The following is a 24,876-nucleotide window of genomic DNA, read 5'->3' as shown; positions in this document are numbered from 1 at the left end:
AGTACAGTAGGTAGAATAAATGCCTTAAAGCATCTGAGATCATTGGAATAAGAAAGCAATCCCCAGACCTGGGCAACAATAGTTCACAGGTTAATCCCAGGTACTAAAAAGGAGGAATCAGGAGAAGTTCATTACGACATCAGCTTTGGCAAATATTTTGAGGGACCCTATCTGGACAATACTTAACACACATAAAAGGGCTGCTGTAGTAGCTTATATGGTACAGTAGCTATATAACAAGCAAGAAGCCTTAAGTTCATGTCTGAGGGCCAGCCCACCCCAGAAAAAAAAAGAAAGAAACTGATCCCTGAGTCACATAATAAGGCCCAAACTTGTAGTTCTTTCAGGAAAACAAAGAGGCCCAAATTGTTCTTCCACAGAAGGATTATGGATAAATGTTTGGAGACATTTACATGGAAATAAACTTGAAAAAAGAAAGAATGAAGAATGAAGAGAAGGGAAGTTACAGATAGAGAAAGAAGAGTATTAAAATGATCTATAGTCAATATTAATAAACAATCTTGAAACTATATTATTAAACATGGCATATTAAAAGACACAGATTAACAAATAGATCTCAGTAGAAAGGAAAGAAGTCTTCACTGGGTTTTAATGTAAACAGAAAAGTGATTCTTGACAGAAAAGGCATCATACAAGGGTGATCAAAACCACAATCTTTTTAAAGCATGAGTAAGGACAAGTCCAGGTTCTACTTGAAAACAAGCTTTCTGTTTTCACCTATGTCCTGGACAGTACACAAACTGCATTGAGAAATAAGAAAGATAAAATCTGAACAATTTCACAAGTATCATGTCACATGTTTTTCATCCCAGTGCTTGGGAACGGGTTGGAACAACCTAAGTTCAAAGTCAGCGTAGGATACCTATGCAATTAAAAAGGACCCTGTGGCAAGGACATTGAAAGTCACAATTAAAAAGACAAACAGGTAGAAAACCTGGGTAGCAAGAATGAGGTCAAGTCCAGATTCCAGTCCCATATAAGAGACATACTTAAGAAACCCCTCCCAGCTCTTAGGAAGTCTATTGATGCAGGATCCCATGGGGTTGTTTTTATAGGCTGGCAACTAGAGTAAGAACATAAAGGTTGTTTTAAGAGAAATATTTAGAAATACATAACCAGTTTCCTCTAGCTCAGTTCTGTAATCCTAGTACTTGAGAGGGTGAGCCAGGAGGATCTTGGTTGGAGGTCAGGTGGGCAAATATTCAAAGGCCCTTGCTCCAAAAGAACTAGGAGAAAACAGACTGGATTGGATGTGTGGCATTGAGGTGGAGTCCCTTCCCTGAAAGAACAAAGCCATGAGGTGAATTTTCTCTTCATGTCATGTTTCATCATATCACCAGAGGAAAGCAGGTGACATGGTATGCTTATGCTAACAAAAGTTAGATAAACTGGGCAGTCTCATGAATGCAAGAATGGAGTTCCCTCATGTTGCTAAAAGGAAGCAGGATATTTCAAAGCTTTCCCTCATTACTTTAATGCACAAAGTTATGTTCCAGTATGACACCTTGAGTATATTTTTGAATAATGAGAATGAAAGAAGACATTCCCACATATTTTACATCTATAAGGTTTGTAACAGATTGTAACAATTCTTTGATGGTGAATGGAATGAATATAGACAGCTTCATTGTGCTTAAACCTATAGATTTACTCTCCAGTGTGAGGACTCTCCAGTTTGAGGTAATGGAAATGAGTGAAGACTTTCCACACTGCTTTCCTAATACAATTATTTTCTATTGTTAACTTTGTATATTTTGGAGCAGCACTGCAATGTGTGAAGATGTATCTGTATTATGTGTATGTACAGCATTGTAATCTAATGTGGATTGTGTCATTTCAAAGAAGATTATTGGGAAAAGAAGGCATTCCAAAATTATCTACTTTGATAAGGTTTCTGACTTCATTCATATCTTTCAAGAAGACTGGGATATGTGAATGCTTTAACACACTTGCCATACCTTAGAGTTTTTACATCAGGAGGTATTGAAGGTGCAGGAAGGGTACCAGAACTAAGGAAGGCTTTCCATATTTTTAACTTTTGGGTTTGTCCTCTGTGAGTTTTTTCATGAGTATGAAGGATAGTGGATAGAGTGTACGTTGTCTATCATTCCTTACATTAATAGAGCTTCTCTGTAGAGTGAGTTCCCATTTGTTAATGTCCCTGGAAATTGGTGACATCCATAGCTTTTTTCTCTAATGTAAGTTCCTTTATGTCTTTTAAAGGTACTGGGGCATAAGAACCCTTTGTCCACATTGCTTACATCCATAAGGTTTCTCTCCAATGTGAGTTCTTTCAGGGCTTCAAAGGTGACTGGAATGACTAAAGTCTTTCCCACATCGATTACATCCACAGGGTTTCACTATGGCATGAGTTCTCTCATGAATATGAAGGGTACTGGAAGAAGTGTAGGCTTTCCCACGTTGCTTACATCAAAAGGGTTTCTCTCCAGTATGAGTTCTTTCATGTACTTGAAGGTTACTTGAATTAGTAAAGGTTTTCCCACATTGCTTACATGCATATGGTTTCTCTCCAGTTTGAGTTCTTTCATGTATTAGAAGGTGACTGGAAGAAGTAAAGGCTTTCCCACATTGATTACACACATAAGGTTTCTTTCCAGTGTGAATCCTTGTATGTCTTTGAAGGTAACTGGAACAAGTAAAGGCTTTCCCACATTGCTTACATCCATAGGGTTTCTCTCCAGTGTGAGTTCGTTCATGAATACGAAGGGTACTGGAACAAGTGTAGGCTTTCCCACATTGCTGACATGCATAGGGTTTCTCTCCAGTGTGAGTAGTTCTATGTTTCTGAAGGTGACTGGAACGAGAAAAGGCTTTCCCACATTGCTTACATCCATAGGGTTTCTCTCCGGTGTGAATTCTTTTATGAACACGTAGGGTACTGGAACAAGTGTAGGTTTTCCCACATTGCTTACACACATAGGACTTCTCTGCAGTGTGAGTTCTTCTATGTCTCTGCAGGTAACAGGCTTTAGGGAAGGCTTTCCCACACTGCTTACATACATAGAGTTTCTCTACAATGTGAGTTCTTTCATGTATTTGAAGGTTAGCAGAATAAGAAAAGGCTCTCCCACATTGCTTACAAACATAGGGTTTCTCTCCAGTGTGACTTCTTTCATGCATTTGAAGGTTACCAGAATGAGTAAAGGCTTTCCCACATTGCTTACACACATAGAGTTTCTCTCCAGTGTGAATTCTTCCATGTATTTGAAGGTGAATGGATCGAATAAAGGCTTTCCCACATTGCTTACATCCATAGGGTTTCTCTCCAGTGTGAGTTCTTTCATGTATTTGAAGGTTACCAGAATGAGTAAAGGTCTTCCCACATTGCTTACATGCATAGGGTTTCTCGACAGTATGAGTTCTTCTATGTCTCTGAAAGTTACTGGAACTAGAAAAGGCTTTCCCACATTGCTTACATGCGTAAGGTTTCTCTCCAGTGTGAGTTCTTTTATGAATATAAAGGGTACTGGAACAAGTGTAGGCTTTCCCACATTGCTTACATGCATAGGGTTTCTCTCCAGTGTGAGTTCTTTCATGAGTATGAAGTGTACTGGAACAAGAGTAGGCTTTCCCACATTGTTTACATGCATAAGGTTTCTCTCCAGTGTGAGTTCTTTTATGAATATAAAGGGTACTGGAACAAGTGTAGGCTTTCCCACATTGCTTACATGCATAGGGTTTCTCTCCAGTGTGAGTTCTTTCATGAGTATGAAGTGTACTGGAAGAAGAGTAGGCTTTCCCACATTGTTTACATGCATAGGGCTTCTCTCCAGTGTGAGTTCTTTCATGAATATGAAGTGTACTGGAAAAAGAGTAGGCTTTCCCACATTGCTTACATGCATATGGTTTTTCTCCAGTGTGAGTTCTTTTATGTCTCTGAAGGTGATTGGGACGAGTAAAGGCTTTCCCACATTGCTTACATTCATAGGGTTTCCCTCCACTGTGAGTTCTTCTGTGTTTCTGAAGGTGACAGGCTTGAGTAAAGGCTTTCCCACACTGATTCCATCCTTGAGCCTTCACTACAGTCTGTATCCTTTCATGGATTAGAAGAACCTTGTGATCAGTGCAGGTTTTCCCATAAGCATTATATATATAGCTTTTACATGGTTTTAGTTTAAGCAGAGTTTCCTTGCTTACAATGTTCTCTGGAGTCTGTTGAAAGTATTGAACATGTTTCTGTTCATGCTGTCTCTCCAACACTTCAGGTCTATAAAAAAGAGAAAGATTACCATTGTCATCCTATTAATGATTTATTAAGAGAAGTGATGGTGTTCATTCCTGTAAGGATTTATGAACATAAATATACTAAATGTTCTGCAGCAGGGCCTGAGGACAGCTATTACCAAAAAGTGTTTGACAAAACTGAAAGAGTTTTACTACATAGAAATACACTTAAAGTTCTTATTGAGGTGCCTTGGATCAAATGCATATAGGATCATGAAATAGAAGAATGAACATGAGGAGATAGCTTGAAAAATGTGCCAGTCTATGCCAGTGCACATGACAGTACAACTCTGATGGAATTTGACATGATATAGCTAAATAAACATGTGCATACACTGGGGTTGTTTTTATATATTGGGCAACTGGACAGTATCTCTTGTGACATCTTGGGACAAAACATGTTATGAATACTGGCACATATCAAGTTTTGAATTTTCTGATTCTGGAAGCTTAACTTATTTTCCCAATCTTAGAGAACTTTTCACTGATTTCAGCAATTTACAAGTGGAAGTTGGGGTCTCATTTCCTTGGTTTTCAAACTTCTTGTCATGCCACATTTGATGTTCACAGTTTCAGTTATAAGTAGAAATTACCTCATATTTCTACTGGAATTTCTGAAGTCCTCTTCAATATTTGCATTTTCTTCTTTTGTTTATGAGATAGAGACAGAAAAATAATTAATATTTAATCAATATGAAAGGACAATTTGACACCTCAGCTATTTTCATAGTATAAAATGATCATGCAGGTATATGAACCATTACTGTCCCTTTTTAAACACCCCACAAGGCAACAAGAGCCAGAACAGTAGTGCATAGTTTGAATAAGGTAATGATGCCATATTTACCAATGTAGGACAGGTTGCTGTAGGTTTCTAGCATCACTTCTCTGTAGAGCTTCTTTTGGGATGGATCCAAAAAGCCCCACTCTTCCAGGGTGAAGTTCACAGCAACATCCTCAAAGGTCAGGGGCTCCTAATGTGTTCCACACACATTTGTGAGAATAATTGAGATTGTCACAGAACTGCAAACAGACAATCTTTGCATAATTAATTCATAATGTGATGTTGTCTTCACATATTCAATGCATTTCATTTTTATCACACTCTCATCTTCCATCTATACCCACAGGCAATTCATACTAATTCTGACATCTTCCTAGACCTATTTGTTAAATTCAAAGCAGAACATGGTCACAAAAATTATGCATTATACACTGCAATTGTAGTAATCTACTAATAAATTCCTTCAATTTATGTCCCATTATAGTAATATCAGGTGAAAAGAGACTCCATGAATAATGTTATAAATGCATGAGTGAAACTTTCTTTTCTGCTGTTATTGCAGAATAGCTAATGGGATGAAACTTACCAAACTGTATATAAATTGTAAAAAAGAGAGTGTCCTGAAGCAATTTATTCCAACAATATCCTATTCTATATATACTATTCATAATTGTTTGCATGTATCGGCAAGGTTCACCCTAAAGAGTCTGTAGAAAGATAACCCACAATGCACTGTTGGTGAATAGTCGAAGGTTGGTATGACAATATTTAATATCTCTTATTAAACATTCTTTTCTGGAATTAGGTTTGTCCTTATTGACTATATCAAAAGAGGACAGTGCAGTGGAGGTAGGCTATTTTAACAAACTCCTGAGTCTGGAACTTTATCACTGAAAGGTCCCTGCATTGACCTATGTCTGGGAACTACTAGCAAGGGTCAGTTGCTAATCCAGTGAGTGCTGGCCTGGAGAGCTGGTCTAGCTATAGGGGAAATGGCTCAAGTGAGGTCAGGGCAGAGGTCCATGTGGTGGGAAACTGTTAAGGTATGCAGGTGACAAAGGGTATTTCTTTCCATTTGGATTACTGGTAGGAAAAAATATTAGGGACAAATTGTCAAATGTTGCACAAAATTAAGGCCTCCTGGGAAACTTTGAAAAACCTATATTACTTCACTGATAAATCCAACACAGACATAAATCAAAGTAGAAACACCTTATCAACTGATAAAATTAAAACAGTCAGTAAAATGTTCACTTAAACAGCACATACTCTGCAATTGGAATGGTACAGAGAAGGTTAACATGGCCAAGCACAAGGATGACATGCAAATTCCTGAAGCATTACATGTTTTTTAAAAAGATAGTACCCATAAAACTCAAACATAACTTACAGAATTATGTCAAATTAATCCACATACTTTCTTTTATTGAGCTGTTATTATTTCAAGTATGGTGCTGCCAATGTCCAACCATGTACTTTAGCACTCATCCTGCCTCAGGTTCCATTGCAGCTGGGTATACAAGTAGGAATCAGAATGATAAACAGAAAGCTGATGTTCAGGAGTAAAAATTGGATACAAATAGTATTTGAGGATGATTAAAACAACACATTTTTAGTTTGGTTGTGTTCCATGGAACATTCTGCACAAATTTATAATTTGCTCCTGTTATTTATACAGCATTCAAGTACATGAAGAACTTTCACTATTTTTACAAAAGATTGTATGTGTTAGTCATTGAAACAGGGTCTCCCTATTTAGTCCTGGCAGCCCTAGACTTGCTGTATTGCTTGATGGACCTCAAACCTGTTATCTATCTGTCTTTACTGAAGATGCTGTCAAAACACACCAAGTGTAATGACAGGCTTCAATCTTTCTCACATTAACATTTGTGCGTTAACATTTGTGAGAAAGATGCACCCTTTTGCACATCTCTTATAGTCAAATGTTCTCTTGATAAAATCATCTACCATGTCTGTGAAGGAAACCAAGCCAAGTACAAGTGGCAACACATGCTCATGTCAGTGGCTCCTACCACATCCCACACCATCTACAAGAAGAACTGTGAAAGCCTCAGCAGTTGGGGCAGAGACTGTCTTTGCAAGAACTTACTTCAGTTCAGAGTCATCACACTCTCATTCACCATCTATATACACATATCACATAGTACTTCTGACATCTCATTGGAACTATTTTTTAAATTGAAAGTAGAACATAAACAGCTATTTGGTAGCTGGTCCCAAAAACTTCAATGTTGTACAATGGGATTCTAGCACTTCCCATTACAAATCCCTAGTACTTGTTCCCATAAAAGTACCACCAAGTGTCCTAAGACTGAATAATGTTATAGATGCATGAGAAAAGTTGCATGTCTACTGGTATCTGGGAACTGCTATTGGGATGAATGTGAACAATTTAACTATAAAAAGGGGAGAGGGTTCTGAAGCAATTACACCAACAAAATACTACTGTAAGTAATAAATTTAGCTGGAAGAATGGCTCAATTGGTATAGTGCTTGCCTTAGCAATCACAAGACCCTGTATGATAAGTTAGCAAATAAATAGGTAAATAAAGGATTTCAGAAAGATTGTACTACACCAGTTAAATATACAACACATCATTTTGCTGAAGTTATGCTAACTATCTGAACTTCAAAATAGTAGAAGAACACCATTCACATAGAACAAAGGAGCAGCCAAAGAAGAATGATAGGCAGAAAGGAAGAGGTGAGATGGGGCAAGAGTAACAAGAAGGAACAAGTAGGAGAAATACTCAACACTCCAGGATATCAGTGTAGTGCAAGCAGTAGCATACAAAGAAGTTGTTTAATTCTGAATAGAAAAGTGTAATAAACTAGAACTTTGCATGTATTGGCAAATCGCAGGATAAGTTTCATCCATAAAACTTCAGATAAATTCATACACTATCAAAATTTTCTGGTAAATTTAAATTATCCATAATCTACAGAGAACCAATCCCTCCACCCCTTTCCTAAAAGAATATTCTGCTAATAGGGAAAAACACTAGAGCAAGTTTACATAATTAAAATGAACAAAATATTTTTGGTCAACCTCACCACTAGGAATATGGTTTATGAGCTTCATTGTTAAACATTTATTGATGCAGAAATTGTCATATACCCACTTTAAGGTTAGTGAAATACTGAGAATCATCTTCTGACTCCGTCACCTTAGTAAGCTATCTTGACCTCTGTCAATGCACATTTGAGATGTTTTAATTACTGTTTATTTTCATAAATATTGTGATCGCTCTTCCACAATTTTAGATTTGCTTAGTATATCCTCATGATTTATGCCTAATTGCTACCTATGAAGTCTATTCAATATTTATCTTTTCTTAATGAATTATGCTTCACTTTTGCCCAACTTCAGTGTCTTGCCTGAATTTATCTCACACAACACATAAGTACCAAGAAAGGACACATCTGGTAACATTACCAAACATTCCCTAAAACACCCAAATATTATGACCTCTGCTGTATTTCTTTGCCATCACTTTTGATAACAAATATGTGGAGTTATCAACAACTGCCAACTTTCAAATATCAATTGAGTGTCCTACAATTCAACTCTGACACCATGCAGAGTTGAGAACAGTCCGTCCAACTTCTGGGTATCAGTGAGAGACAGAAAACCAAGCATAGCACATCTGTGCTATATCTGCTCACACCAGTCACTTCCAAAAGTCATAGAGAGGTATTGCCCTGACAAAACTCATTAGAATATATTCAAACATTGCCTGAATAGGGCTTCATAAAAAAATGAAATGCACTCCTATTGCCTTAGAAATTTCAAGTATTTCAGAATCTTTGTTGTAGAAACTGACACAATGAAGAAAAACTTAATTTATACTACAAACCCACTTGGTGTTTAAAATACACTGAGTTTTTGCCCCATGAGAGAATAAATATAAAGGTGTCTTTCTCTGAGCCTGGACTTCCTAGACTTGTCTTCCTTGTTACAAATTACATTGTCTAACTAAATACCTGAATCAAAAGGAAAGTGGTGGAATGATATATTCTGAATGTTGTAACACGCATAAATAGATGCAATTAACCTACATTTCCAATAAGTTCTCTCCTGGAAAAGAAGCACAGAATCAACATTCTTCCCACTACCCCCTTTGTAAACTCAGATATTCACCAACACACATTCCAAATGCCCTTTCCTTGTATCAAAAATGATTATGTGCAGTAATCAGTGCAAAAATCTTCAGAAGGATTTGTAAAGAGTTGTAAGAGTTGACAAATCTGAGCCTGAGTCATCCAACAAATCACAGTTTAATGTTACCATAAGATCACAAAGAACCAAGGCCACTGTAGTTCACACCAGTAATCCTAGTTGTTCAGTAAGACAGTGATTAGGAGGGTCTTGGTTCATACCCATGCTAGAAAATAGTTCTTGAGACTATTATTTAAGGAAATAATAAGCATTGTTAAACCACATATAATAGTTCTAAGTATAAAATAAGGCAAGTTGATGGTCCCCCAAAAAATATCAAGGTAGCATTCTAACCTGGCATTAGTCACAAATTTTACAGGTGAAATAAAATAAACCTGGCTTTTAGTGGAACTTGGATCTTTCAGGGTAATTGAAAGTGTCACTTAGCTCTGAAAATCATGTCCATTCTGAAGGTGCATCCCTTGATCCTTTTCTACAGCAAATACAAAACCACAATTTTCATATCCCAAGATTGACAAGCCTTCAGACTCACTTTCTTATGGCCGCCTCACTTTAACATTCATTCCTATAAAACAATGAGAAACAATCTGAGAACAGAAACAGGTATGTGAGTGGGAGAATGTCTTCATTCCAGTCCAAGAACAACCATGTATGCATGTAGATGTCTGTTTCCAATAGTTCTAGCAATGTGGGAGGTACCTGGAAATTCAGGGATTTAGTGGCAGCACTAAGAAGAGGGGCCTCAGAGGACAGGATGTGGGTTTAATTCCTGATTACTCTCATCTCATAGGAAACCCAGAACTCACCTTAGAAAAAGGGGAGAGAGGGTGCACTGCACTGCAATTCTCTTTCCCTACACAAACTTAATAAATTAGCCTAGAGTATCCACTGAATACCCTGCATCACCACACACATGGGGAGTCACAGATTTCGGTGTGGATCTTTCCAGAGTGTACTGAGGGCCAGGATGAAGTTACCTCACAGGGACAAGACAGAACAGGACTGTGTTCCTGACACCCTGCCTGGCCTCACCCCTGCAGGATTGAGGGGACCAAAGAGGGAGTGGTATCAAAAGTGGGATCAATTCACACATTGACAAGATGACTGTGGCCCTCTTTGCCCAACTGCAGAGCCTGGCCATGCTGTCACCATTTCCTACTGGTAATGCAGCCAGTTGTCCTCTAAGGTTCTACACTCCATGTAAATCACTCAGTCGCCAAACTGATGTGTCTGAGAAGACTCTCATCAGTGGAAAGTAGGCAACATGGCAGATAGCTTGTTGCCCCATTGTGGATCATGGAACAGTTACACTGGTGCTCATTATTAGTACATACAGGCTAGAACCAGCCTCTCTGATGGGCTAATCATTCAGGGCAAGAACCTCAAGGCATTTGTGACAGGAAAAGGATGCTTTTCCTGGCCATGAGGATCTATAGGACAGTACCCAGCAACAGCCAATGCTCAGGGTTCCTTGTTTCTCAAAACTAGTCCTGGCCCCCCAGAGAAGTGTGAATCTAGCGTAACTATGCGTGTCAAAATCACACCACCGCATAAAAATCACTCCTATAATAACCACAGTTAAACCATAGGATAGGAGAGAACACCCACCAGCATTTACCTGTGGCTCACTTGATTTCAAATACCATGCACCTTCACACTAGCAACTCCTCTACTCAAGGAATATAAGTCTTTGATGAGTACCATAGATTGACATTATTTAAAGTGCATGTTACAGCTTTTAATGTGATAAATATTCCTTTGGGAATATGCATTGAATTCATAAATGTTTCTTTTCTATTGTTGACTAGTAAATTCTGTAATAATTGCATCCAGTTGGCTGATGAGCATGTAAAATTATCCATTATTTTTTGCATTTCTTTTTAGTGGAACTAGGCTTTGAATTCAAGGCTTCCTGTTGGCAAAGAAAGTCCTTTACTGCTTGAACCTAAATTAATCCCATTTTACATTGGTTAATTTTGGAGATGGGGTCTCATGAACTATGTGCACTTCACTAAAAACATTGAAATATGAAAAGAAGTGAATCCTTGAGAAAAGAAATAAACAGTTCAGGGATAGGTCAATTGCCTAGCATTAGGTTCCCTCACCAGCACTGGAAAAAAGCAAAACAAAATGATACAAACTGAAAAGAAATGAACTAAATGAATTCAACTTTTAATTGATCCTTTCAGAATATAAATACATTTACTATTTTTATTTGTTTCTCCCTAGTATTATCTTCTCTACATTAAACTAGCAAATCAATAACTGAGACAATGGCGATTTCAACTTCCAATTTAAAAATGATTATAATATACAGTACAGAGGAAAGATTTTATTGGGCACTGGTGGCTCACACCTGTCATACTAGCTACTTGTGAAGCTGAGGTCAGGAGGATCATGGTTTGAGCCCACCATGTGCAAGAGTTCTGGAAATAATAAGAGAAAAATAGACTTGAGATGTGTCTCAAGTGTAGAGCACCTTTTCTTTCCAAGGGAAGCCTGAGTTCAAAGACCAGTCTACTACTTCCCCCAACAAAAAGAACAAAGGTCTTTGTCTTTCATATGAATTTACCTTTTATTTCACTCACTAAGTCTATTAGTGCTACAATGTCACTAATGTATAACCTATTACATAACTATCCATCAACATAGGTACAGATAATTCATTTTGAGTGGGAGTTTTGATATTAAACTGGAAGCCCCGGTTGTACCCTAAGGTACCTGAACCTACTAGTTCCCATGGTAGTTATAGAAAGAAATACTGGTTTTTCTCACCAATGAAATTATCCATTTAATGAATAGGTATCAATATTGAGGCCAGTGGCTCATGGACTTGGTTGTAGGATCAACAATAAATTTCACAACAATCAGTCCTACAACTGTGCTGATGGTTGATTCTAATCTTACAGACTTCCTTGGAAATGCTGTAGCACTAAAACCTATAGGATTTAGTTTATACACTTAAAATTCTCTATTGATATGATGACACTTAGCAACCCATCAAACCCACATTTATGATATAGTAAACTCAAGCCTCTGACCATGAAAAGCTCTTTATGCTTCCCTACTGACAACTGATCTACTAATATTATTCCACTCTAACTCAATAACTCTCCTATTTTTACTTTAATAACCAATTTATTAAAAATATACCAGTGAATGCAAGATATAGTATAAGAATGAACACATCAAGACCACTATATACCTATGGTGAAAAGGATTATGATAGGGCATAGTTTTATTTATCATGTGATTTTTCTTATTTTGAGGGTTCTTTTAGTCTTCAACCAACAAATAGAATAGGACAGTGTAGTCCCCACTTACACAAGGAGGATGTTGACAACCCATAGACATTCACCCTCTTAATGCACTACAGCTTCCATTACTTAACTCGTCAGTATAACATCTTTGGACTTTCAATTCCTTGAGTTCATTGAAGTTTAATTGAAGGAAATCATAAATGGATAAACCAAGTCTTATTATAATCTCTCTAAGCCTCCTTGATACTTCTCTGTAATTCAGAATATGTTGAAAAATCTTTCATTCTATGTGTACTCTTCACTTTGAATTTGAAGACACTGCTTGACTGTGGCATTTTCTTCATGCAGTCTGCCTCTTCTTATACATGTGTGTTGATTGCTGAGGATTCAAATTCTAGTCTGTTGGTATTCATCAGGACATATGACTTGCATTCAAGTAACTTTACTAAAATCCAAAAGAGATAATGAGCCTAATGTTAACTCTCCACAAATATCCTGCTATTTATTACTTCATATTTTGACTGTCATAATTGAACATGTAAAAAGAAAACTCAAGTCTACATCAATGGCATTTAATGCTACTAAAGCAAAATGACCAAAATTCTTTACGAAATCCTTATATGCTATTGCATTCCAACAATTTTTTCTAGAAATTAAACTCTGAATGTAGCTAAAATGATTTTCACAAACAAGCATTTTTTTTTTTCAGTTTTCAGGCAGGGTCTTGCTATATATCCTGGGCTGTTTTGAAATTCACTTTATTGCCTGCATCAACCTCAAACTCCAATATCAACCACCCTAGACCTGAATTAGGAGGCATGTGACAACAGGCCCAGGTATTTTCTTTCTCCTTGATTCATCTTAATGTTTTCCTGGTTAACTGACTTAATAATGCCTACATCTTTCCTAATTCTTCTTAATTCATGCATTCTTTTAGTAGTTTATTCTTTCCACATTTTTGTGGTTGTGGTGATGCAGGACATTTTACCCAACTACAAAGTACATATCCTTCAAGATGACATGGCATATTCCTGAAATCAGATCCTGGACTGTGTTCCCGGCCAAAATACACTAACATAAAGGGATTGAAACAAATAAGGAATGATTTCAAACCATACTGTAATAGAACTGGAAATCAATAGCAGAAACACAGTTAGAAATCCTCAAAGGAGTTCACTAAATTATAAAATTTTAAATGAAAGATGTATCAAATGGAACTGAGAAGACTTTTAAGTTCTTCAATGTGCATGGAAAAGAATGAACATATTTTTGGTGATGTGGGTAGGGATTTTGTGTTTTGTATATTTATTTTTAAGTATTTCTATTAATACTATGTGAATGATGAGTTACAGTGGCTGTGGTGTTTGTTTTTGTTTTTGTTTTGGAAACAGCTCTGTAATATGATATAGAGTAAACACAAACTTTCATTCCTCCTGCCTCAGCCTCCCTCTTACTATCAACATCATTTCTGAGATATATACAAAGAAGGTTTTAAGGAGAAGTGTAAAGCAATGAATGCATACAACAGAAAGAAAGAAATCAACACAAAGTTCTAGCTTTTGACTTTAGAAAGCCACACAGACAAGAGCAAGATGATGTTTAGTGAAGCACAGGCTAACAACCATTATAAAAGACATCAATGTAATTAGCAACAAGAGATCCAGAGATGAAGTCAATAAAACAAAAAGCTATTTCTTTGATAAGATCATTAGTATTGCTAAATAAAATTCTTTAAAACAAGCTACCAGAGAAGACAACAATAAAAATTATTGATATAACTAACAAGAGATGCCACTCCATTAATCACATGGACATTAAAAGCATAATACAGAAATACTACAAACAATTACACAGCTATAAATTTAATAACCTATCCTGAAAGAAACAAACTATTAAAACTTATACAAAGACATCAACAATACAAATAAATCCACCTATATGTAAGAGGAATTGAAATTCTCCTCAATAACTACAAATGTAGGAAGACTAGACCCACATGGTGTCACTGGCTTATTCTCACTGACATTTAGTGCAAATATGATAGCTCTAATCTACAATTCTCTTCCAGTAACAAAAGTAGAGATAACACATGTAATGAGTCCCAAACTACCATAACACCATGCCAAACAGAGATATTACACAAATCAAAACCTTCAGGGAAACATATGAATAGAGATGAAGTATTTCTGAGCACTGCTGAGGTTGGTGGACCTCAATTCAAGACCATCACAGGTAGGCACATAGGGAGACCATTTCTCAAAACTCAAGGACATCAGTCAACAAAATGAAGAAAGAGAAATGAAAACATTCTCAACAGGGATGAGGTTGTAAGTCAAGTATCAGAGTGCTTAACCATCATGGATGTGTCACTGGATTCCATCCTCAGGACCAGAGAAAAACAACCATGTACAACTGGTATCAAAGTACATATATCAATGTATGAATACATTTATTCATGACAGGCAAGTAGGAATTCCAGTTATAAAGAACTAATTAACTTATTAACTAATTAACATTGAAAAAATAAATTAATTTGATCCATCAGCTAAATAAGCTAATGAACAAAACTCCTAAGATCGTATTAACATATGAAGAGAAAACAAATGAGAACAAGTGAAAGGAACTGATAAGGAGAAGCAAAAAAAACTATCTTTAGTCACTGGTGACATCACTGCCTACATAGAAAATCCCTCCAAAGCCATACACGACCCAGAGCTACCAATGAATGGAAGCAAGGTTGGAAAACACAAGCTTAAACTATTAACATCCATCACCTTCTTTCAAATAATAAACTAGAATCTAAGTAAAAACACACACTACTTCTACAGCAGAAAAAGTAAGGAAACAATTATTGTAGCATTTAATACATACAACAATAAGCCAACAAAACTAAGATATAATCCACCAAAATGAATTAGGTCATTGCAAATTTTGAGACACAACACAATACATAAACCTACATATGAAAAGATCTGATGATAAATAACACTATCAATATTTCCTACTAAATTTCAATTTATCTAAGCAACCACACAGCAACAAATTTTACCCAGTTTTGTTAAAAACAAACAAACAAAAAAAGCTATGACATATTACCAATTGGAGACAAATTCAACAATTAAAGACATTTCATGAGTGAGCCAACAGGATGAACTGGAACTTTCCATGCCATCATGTGTGTGACAGAATAAGAAAAGAAACCACAATTTTACTATATAATATTAATGATACATGGATGGCAAAATTAAAACTTTCAAAACTCCTTAAGATTGAAATCCAAGTAAAACTTTGCTTTGAAACTAATAGAGAATATACTTTTTGAGAATGTATAAAACTATATTGGTGAATTCCAACAGTTAAACTATTTTAAATAAGTTAAACTGAGAATGAAATACATAGCTAACAATTTCCCTGGTTTATAAATCTAATCCCAGCTACTTGGGAGGCTGAGATAGTGAGGACTTCAGTTCAAGTTCAGCCATGGCATTCAGTTTTTGAGACTCCTTTTACAATTAGTCAGAGTAAAACGGACTAGAGGTAACACACAAGCAGTAGAGCTTGGAGTTCAAACCTCAGTCCCACAAAAAGATGAAAAGAATGGTCCTTGCAAGCTAAGAAATCATCATTCTATCCAGTGAGGTTCCAACCAAGAAAATTACATGGCTCCACGGAAATCATAAGAAAAATTTTTAACAGCTTAAGTAAACTGCTGTTTTTTAGAAAATGATTCTACAATGGGAAAAAAAGAAAATCAGAGAGGGAATCCATCTGTTTCACCCACAGTTTAGGAGGACAAATGTAAACACATTCCTATTCTTAGAGAACTCTGTCTCTGCAGCTGCACTCCACAGCAGCTCACTCCCAGGAAGAGTGTGAGAAACCTGAAAATCAGGCAATTTCATTCTGGGAACTTCGTACTCATTTCTCTACTGATCTATCACTAAAACCAGTTGGCTTCTCTAACGAATCAGTCATAACCATTTTCAAACACTTATTCGGAGTCATTTGAAATTTGTAACATGTCTCAAGTTTTTCTGAAACCACTTTGATGTATATGTGTAAACACCAACAAGTTCTTCAAAACCAATGGGTATGTCACATTTCAATCAGACACAGCGTGGATTTAGTGGAGACACCACTAAATGGTATGGATTCCACAACTCTGGCTCCACTGTACATGCCAGAACAAAGCAGGCATTTTCTGTGTATGGCCATGATTCCTCACCATGAAGTTTTCTGGGCTGGTATTGTGCATCACACCACTAGCATATATTCAAAAACCACATAAAGAGAGCCAAGGAGAAATAACCACAGTGACTCCTATTGGTCAGGATATGCTAAGAATTTTAGTAACTCTGTGCCAGAACCTGGAAGGAAGAGGAAACACAATGTTTTTAAGTATACCACACACTAAAATAAACTCTTATATTTATAAGTCCTTTCTCTTACAGGCAGATCCTGAAGGTATCTTGTTGTTCTACTGTCCATCCCAGGCTTTCTGCGTTGGCACAAATTACATTCTGACTAGACAAACTCCATGAATGCAAATACAGGTGAAATCATACCCAAGCAAAGTAATCCTGGTAACACTGGTGATTCTTTAATCACCTCATCTCACATACATTCTGTTCTCTTTATATTTAGATGTCCTTTTTTGTAACATGTACAACTAGGAAGCACTTTCTATTTTTCTATATTCGGCCTCAAATTCATTAGCTTCCTCAAAGAGCTGAAACAAAGCACCTATTAGGCAAAATTTACCAAAGAAATACACTCCTTTCTCTAGGTCTGAACTCATCACACAAACCGTCCTTTATTGTCACCTGAAAGAGTCTCACCTTAGGAGAAAAATATCTCTGTCCAGGAGGTGGTGTTGGAGCCTACTTTACCACCACCCTCCCATCTCATTTCTAACACTGTTCCACCCTAGAAAGCAGAGCCCTACTCTACTTCACACTTGAGATACTTGTAGACCTTCCAGTTGCTCCATAAGTAACTCTTTCAATAAGGTCAGGTCTTGCCTACATCTGTATTTAATTTTTGAACATGCTTCTAGACACAGACCAGGACTACTACTACTGATGTCAAGACAAGGCAAAAAACCTCAAACCCTCAACACCTTCCAAAATCTCCCTTTCCCCATCAACCCCAAACACACGTGCATGGCCTTTCCTATGAGTTGGACAGTGTGGACATAGCTGTAAATTCAGGGTTTGATTACAGGCTTAAGAAACACTGTACTTGGGCCCTGACCCTGGATTTGACACATTGCTTCCAATCATTTAGTATATTTGGGGCAATCAGCTCTTCCCTGCTGATACTGGAGAAAGCAGGAACCCACAAGGACCACAGCTCCTCCAGGGCAGGAACTCATGACCTCCTGCCCACTGCCTGCTGAGAAGTCACAGGGCTCAGATGCAGAATTGCTCTGACAGGGTTCTCATCTTGGGCCACTTCATGCCAATGTAGAGGACAGGACACCAGGGTTGAGCCTTCTGCCAAGTCCCTATCCACACCAGGGCAAAGAAAAAGAAATGTAAAGTGGCACCAACAGGTACTCAAGCCACCGATCCCAGAGCTGAGGATGGAGACCCAGGTGTGTAGGATCCTCCTCATCCTCCCAAGACTGGGGACACTGGTCACAAACTCACATTCAGAGGCTTCTGTGGTGACTTGAGTTCTACCCACTACCCTGGTGCCATGTGCAGGTCAGTACAGGAGACAAAGTAACAAAGAATTGTTCTCAAAGTGATCCACAAAACAGCAGAGCCAAAAAGGATTTGCTGTGTTAAGCATCTCGTCCTCCTGTACCTGACTTTGATAGATTCTCTGATTTTCATTTCTTACAGTTTATGCTCTCCAGCACTTCTCATTGGCTACTGATCTGGGAGACTTCACCTGGGATCTGAATAACAGAAGTGATCCCCTACATCACAGTGTCAGGCAAACATAACAGATTCCAGCCACAGCCCTCAGCTGATGAGACCTCCTCACTTTTCCCTACACTTCTCAGCCTAGGGGTTCACTTTAGCTAAGCAAAACCCACTTTTCACAGCAAACCCTGCTTTTTCCACCAGGAAATGTGGAAAAGAATATACTGAGAAAGTTCCATATTCATTTTCCCAAGGGCACAACTTATGATCTCAGAGAAGGAGTAGTTTCTAGGCCAGGTGCATTGAGAACTTACTGGACAAGGAGGAAAGACCTGGTGTTGTCATCCCATGGGGTCACTGATCAAAAGACACCCAGATTCTTCAAGTTCTGTGGGGAAGAATCCAGGCACAACACATGGATGTGTCAAGAAACTGTATTATACGTGAAGGAATGTATGAAAAGGGGCCCTGTTATCTTTGCTACAAAGTAGAGCAACAGGAAGCAGGGCAAAGAGAAGGCTGTGATTTAGGTTTTAAGACATTTTTTCAGTGGGGCAGTATTGATGCCATGATATCATGATACCATGAACTCGTGGTATCATGCTTGTTAGACAGATGTTCTACCATTTGAGCCATTCTGCAAGCCCTTTTTCCTCTTGGAGTAGGGTCTACTGACAGCACTTCTCCTGATCTCTCCCTCCTGAGTTGCTAGGGTTACATGTGCAATCCACTGGGACCTAGCAAACACTTTGAACTCTAAGTAACCTGTTAGAATGGAAAGATTAGAGCAGTATGTGATGGACAATGGCAAATGAGTGATTAGAGTGGTCGCTTGCGTTAGGCTGGTGGATCATTCTAAAGTGTGAAGAATCTGAGCATATTTTCTATTGAAAGGGCCTTGAGAGCTATTAAAAATTTTTGGCACCTGGGCATCAGTGTCTCAAGGTTCTCATCTTATATACTCAGGAGACAGAGTCAGAACGATTCAGGTTTGAAGCTATCCCAGGGTAAATAGTTTGGGTGATGCTAGTTGAAAAAACCCTTTACAAAAAGAGGGATAGCAGAGTGGATAAAGTAGAAGAGCACCTGCCTTGCAGGGGCAGATCCTGAGTTCAAATTCACTACTGTCAAAAAAAAAAAGCTAAAATACACACAAAAAATATGCCATTTAAAGCATACTTATTCAGTAGCAAAAAATATGCATGCAAAAATGCACAATGGAGCTGTGCACCAGTGGCTCACACATGTAATCCTAGGAACTCAGGAGGCAGAGATCAGAGGACTACAGTTCACAGACAGCCTGGGGAAATAGCTCAGAAGAACATATCTAAAAAAAAAAAAAAAGAAACCCACACAAGAAATGGCTCATACACTGCCTTAAGGTACAGGCTCTGTGTCTAAACAGCAGTACATGAAAACAAAAAGTACAATAGACAGTGAAATTAAAAATAATCAGAAAAACAAGAACAATAAAATAAAAAATGAGTGGGAATGTTGTAGATGAAAAAGAATAAGATTGCAGAGAGCAAAACAAGGATAATGTGAAAAAGATGAAAAAAAAAGCAAAAGATTATAAATATGCAATAAGGCTGAAAGTGCTCATTTGTTAGAACACCTACCTTCTAAGAATGAAGCACTGAGTTCAAATTGCAGAATCACAAAATAATGCAGCCAGAAAAATAGGTAAATGAAACTAGAAGACAAATAAAAATAAAAGTAACAAAAGCTATAAAAAGTTTCCTTCAGATTTCTGCTAAGCTGAGGAAACATATTATTGAAAATATAGGAGAGAGACTCCAAGATGGCTGCTAGAGGGTGAAAGCAGAAGGCATGCCACTTAAAGTAAAATCTTGGAGAGATGCTGGAGATACATCTTACAGGAAAACCACCGAGAAGAGGCAAAACTTTGACTCCTCCACACCTCCAGCCTGCGCATAGCATCTCCATTTCACATTAAACAGAGAAACCAGGAGGGCTCCCATGCTGCAGCCAAACGGCAGCATCTGGAAGGCTTGGGAAGACATGGACCACAAACTTACTGTTGATTAGTACACTATCTCTCTCTGTTTATATCTTTGAAACTATTTTTTGTTTATTTTGTTTGTTTCTACTTGTTTATTTGTTTTTCCCTTTCCCTTTCCATCTCCTCTCACTGTTCCATTCTAATTATCACCATTGTTATTATTACAAGCTAGAAAACACTTAATTGCACACTCTACATGGACAATAACAACACCAAGAGCAATGACGTGAAGACAGAAAAAACAGGGAAACCAGTTTCCCCACAGCAAAAATTCCTACAGGAACCAGACAGAAATGAAGAAAACAGATACTCAGATCCAGACTCCAGCAAAATGAAGATAAACTATATGAAAGAACCCAATGAAGCCCACAAGAACAATATAAAAGAAGAAATACTACAGGTACTCAATGAGAATTTTATAGAGATGATACTGGATATGGTGAACCAAAATGTAAAGGAGACACTCAAGAAATTTCAAGACAACAAAAATAGAGAATTTGAAAAAGCACAAGAAGAAATAAAAGAAACCATTGGAGCATTATATAAAAACCAAAGTGAAATGAAGACAATGATTAATAAAGAGATAAATGAACTCAGGATAAAAATAGACAACATTAAAGAGGAAGGGACTCAGGATATGGAAAACTTCAGAAAAAAGACTGAAACAGAATTGCAAAACAAAATGGAAGGCCAATCCAGCAGAATAGAACAAACAGAAGACAGAATCTCAGAACTTGAAGATGAAATTGTAATTAAAGGAAAAACTGAAGAACTATTAGTTAAACAACTCAAGACCTGTGAAAAGAAAATGCAAGAACTCACTGACTCCATCAAAAGACCAAACCCAAGAATCATGGACATTGAAGAAGGAGAAGGGATACAAGCAAAGGGAATGCATAATATATTCAACAAAATAATAACAAAAACTTTCCCAAACCTAGAGAAATCTATTCCCATACAGATTCAAGAGTTCTCCAGAACACCAAACAGACCAGATCAAAATAGAACTACCCCACAGCATATCATCATTAAAACAATTACAGAGACCTGAGAAAGAATACTGAATGCTGTAAGAGAGAAAAAAACAAATAAATACAAAGGTAAACCCATCAAAATCACAGCAGACTTCTCAACAGAAACATTAAAAGCAAGAAGTGCTTGAGGCGAGATCTTGCGGGCACTGAATGAAAATAAATTCAAGCCCAGGATACTCTACCCAGCAACACTATCATTCAAAATAGATGAAGCAATAAAAGTCTTCCATGATAAGCAGAAACTAAAACACTATGAGATCACAAAGCCACCACTACAAAAGATTCTTCAAGGGATTCTGCACACAGAAAGTGAAACCCAACAAAACCATGAAAGGGCAGACAGCACCAAACTACGGGAAAGGAAAAAGCAAGAAAGTAGAGAGTGACCTCAATTTAGGTACACACAATCAAACCTCCAAACAACTAAGACAACTAAATGACAGGAATCACCACATACCTATCAGTACTAACACTTAACGTTAATGGACTTAATTCCCCCATCCAAAGGCAGCATTTGAGGAAATGGATAAAAAGGAAGATCCAACAATTTGTTGCTGACAGGAGACTCATCTCACTGACAGAAACAAGCATAGGCTTAGGATGAAAGGCTGGAAGAAGATTTACCAAGCCAATGGCCCCTGAAAACAGGCAGGAATAGCAATACTTATCTATGCCAAAGTAAACTTCAAACCTACATTGATCAAATAAGATAAAAAAGGACATTCCTTCTTTAATAAAAGGGGAAATAGACAAAAAGGAAATAACAATTATCAACCTATATGCACCCAATGTCAATGCACATTATTTCATCAAACATAACCTGAGGGACCTAAAAGCATATATTAACTTCAACACAGTGGTTGTGGGAGACTTTCCCACCCCATTATCATCAATAGATAGGTCATCCAAACAAAAAAATCAATAAAGAAATCCTAGATCTAAAATCTATGATAGATCAAATGGACCTACTTGATGTCTACAGAACATTTCATCCAACTTCTACACAATACACATTCTTCTCAGCCACCCATGGAACCTTCTCCAAGATAGATCATATCCTAGGGCACAAAGCAAGCCTCAGCAAATATCAGAAAATAGAAATTATACCATGCATCTATCTGACCAAAAGGCAATAAAATTAGAACTAAACAACAACAGTAAAGACAAAAAAACATGCAAACAGCAGGAAACTGAATAACGCATTGCTTAATGAACAATGGGTCATTGATGAAATAAAAGAGGAAATTAAAAAGTTACTGGAAGTCAATGAAAATGAAAACACAACCTACCAGAACCTATTGGACACAGCAAAGGCAGTCCTAAGAGGAAAGTTTATACCCATGAGTGCATATATTAAAAAGACACAAAGAATCCAAATTATGACCTAATGGTATATCTCAAACGCCTAGAAAAACAAGAACAAGCAAATCCCAAAACAAATAGAAGGAGAGAAATAATAAAAATAAGAACTGAAATCAATAAAATAGAAACCAAAAAAAAACCATACAAAGTATTAATGAAACAAAAAGTTTGTTCTTTGAAAAAATAAACAAAATCAGCAGACCCCTGGCAAATTTGACTAAAATCAGGAGAGAAAAAACCCAAATTAGTAGAATAAGGAATACAAAAGGGGAGATAACCACAAACACCTTCAAAGTCCAGTAAATCATCAGAGAGTAGTACAAGAACCTACATTCAAAAAAATTCAAAAATCTTAAAGAAATGGACAGATTTCTAGATACAGATGATCATCCAAACTGAACCAAGAGCATATTGATAAACTGAATAGATCTATAATACAAAATGAAATTGAGGCAGCAATCAAGAGTCTCCCCCCCAAAAAAAGTACAGGACTTGATGGATTCTCTGCTGAATTCTATCAGACCTTTAAAGAAGAACTGACACCAGCCCTTCATAAACTGTTCCATGAAATAGAAAGGGAAGGAAAACTGCCTAACACATTTTATGAAGCCAGTATTACACTTATCCCAAAACTAGGCAAAGACACCTCCAAAAAGGAGAACTATAGGCCAATCTCCTTAATGAACATTGATGCAAAAATCCTCAACAAAATAATGGCAAACCGAATTTGACAACACATCAAAAAGATCATTCATCACAACCAAGTAGGCTTCATCCCAGGAATGCATGGGTGGTTCAACATACAAAAATCAATCAATGTAACAAACCACATTAACAGAAGCAAAGAAAAAACCACTTCATCATCTCAATAGATGTAGAAAAAGCCTTTGATAAGATCCAACACCATTTGATGATAAAAGCTCTAAGAAAACTAGGAAGAGAAGGAAAGTACCTCAACATTATAAAAGCTATATATGACAAACATACAGCCAGCATAATACTTAACAGAGAAAAACTGAAACCATTCCCTCTAAAATCAGGAACCAGACAAGGATGCCCACTATCTCCACTCCTATTCAACATAGTACTGGAATTCCTAGCCAGAGCAATTAGGCAAGAAGAAGGAATAAAAGGAATACAAATAGGTAAAGAAACTCTCAAAATATCCCTATTTGCAGACGATAAGATCCTATGCCTTAAAGACCTAAAAAACTCTACTCAAAAGCTCCTAGACACCATCAATAGCTATAGAAAGGTAGCAGGTTATAAAATCAGCATAGAAAAATCATTAACATTTCTATACACTAATAACGAACAAACTGAGAAAGAATAGATGAAAACAATTCCATTGACAATAACCTCAAAAAAAATCAAATAACTAGGTGTAAACCTAACAAAAGATGTGAACGACCTCTACAAGGAAAACTATAAACTTCTGAAGAAAGAGATTGAGGAAGACTATAGAAAGTGGAGGGATCTCCCATACTCAAGGATTGGTAGAATCAACATGTAAAAATGTCTATACTTCCAAAAGTAATCTACATGTTTAATGCAATTCCCATCAAATTCCAACGACATTCATTAAAGAGATTGAAAAATCTACCCTTAAACCTATGTGGAAACACAAGAGGCCACGAATAGCCAAGGCAATACTCAGTCAAAAAAAAAATGCTGGAGGTATCACAATACCTGACTTTAAACTATATTACAAAGCAATAACAATAAAAACAGCATGGTACTGGCACAAAAACAGACATGAAGACCTGTGGAACAGAATAGAGGACCCAGATATGAAGCCACACAGCTATAACCAACTTGTCTTTGACAAAGGCGGTAAAAATATACGATAAAGAAAAAGCAGCCTCTTCAACAAAAACTGCTGGGAAAACTGGTTAGCAGTCTGCAAAAAACTGAAACTAGATCCGTGTATATTACCCTATACAAATATTAACTCAAAATGGATCAAGAATCTTAATATCAGACCCCAAACTCTACAGTTGATACAGGAAAGAGTAGGAGATACTCTGGAATTAATAGGTATAGGTAAGAACTTTCTCAATGGAACCCCAGCAG

At 37.1% G+C, this 24,876-nt stretch overlaps 1 protein-coding gene and 1 non-coding gene across 2 annotated transcripts in view; one reads left to right on the top strand and one right to left on the bottom strand.

Annotated features, from left to right (window-relative positions):
• Nucleotides 1-593: 593 nt before the first annotated feature.
• The window catches only part of LOC109678047 (uncharacterized), a 43,757-nt gene continuing 19,474 nt past the window's right edge, over nucleotides 594-24,876 (bottom strand). The window contains exons 2-4 of the mRNA XM_074053694.1: nucleotides 5,114-5,240; nucleotides 4,860-4,911; nucleotides 594-4,249 (exon numbers count right to left, since the gene is read on the bottom strand). Of these exons, the coding sequence (XP_073909795.1) occupies nucleotides 2,452-4,249; nucleotides 4,860-4,911; nucleotides 5,114-5,240 (1,977 nt within the window). The 3' untranslated portion in view covers nucleotides 594-2,451. The remainder of the gene's footprint in view (nucleotides 4,250-4,859; nucleotides 4,912-5,113; nucleotides 5,241-24,876) is intronic.
• LOC141417048 (U6 spliceosomal RNA) lies at nucleotides 6,299-6,402 on the top strand. Its single transcript, XR_012441678.1, has one exon. It is a non-coding gene; the product is annotated as a U6 spliceosomal RNA (small nuclear RNA).

Source organism: Castor canadensis, chromosome 14, assembly GCF_047511655.1.
Source record: "Castor canadensis chromosome 14, mCasCan1.hap1v2, whole genome shotgun sequence".
In the NCBI taxonomy this organism is placed as follows: Eukaryota; Metazoa; Chordata; class Mammalia; order Rodentia; family Castoridae; genus Castor; species Castor canadensis.
Note: the sequence above shows the minus strand (reverse complement) of the source record. Positions and strands in the feature narration are given on the sequence as shown.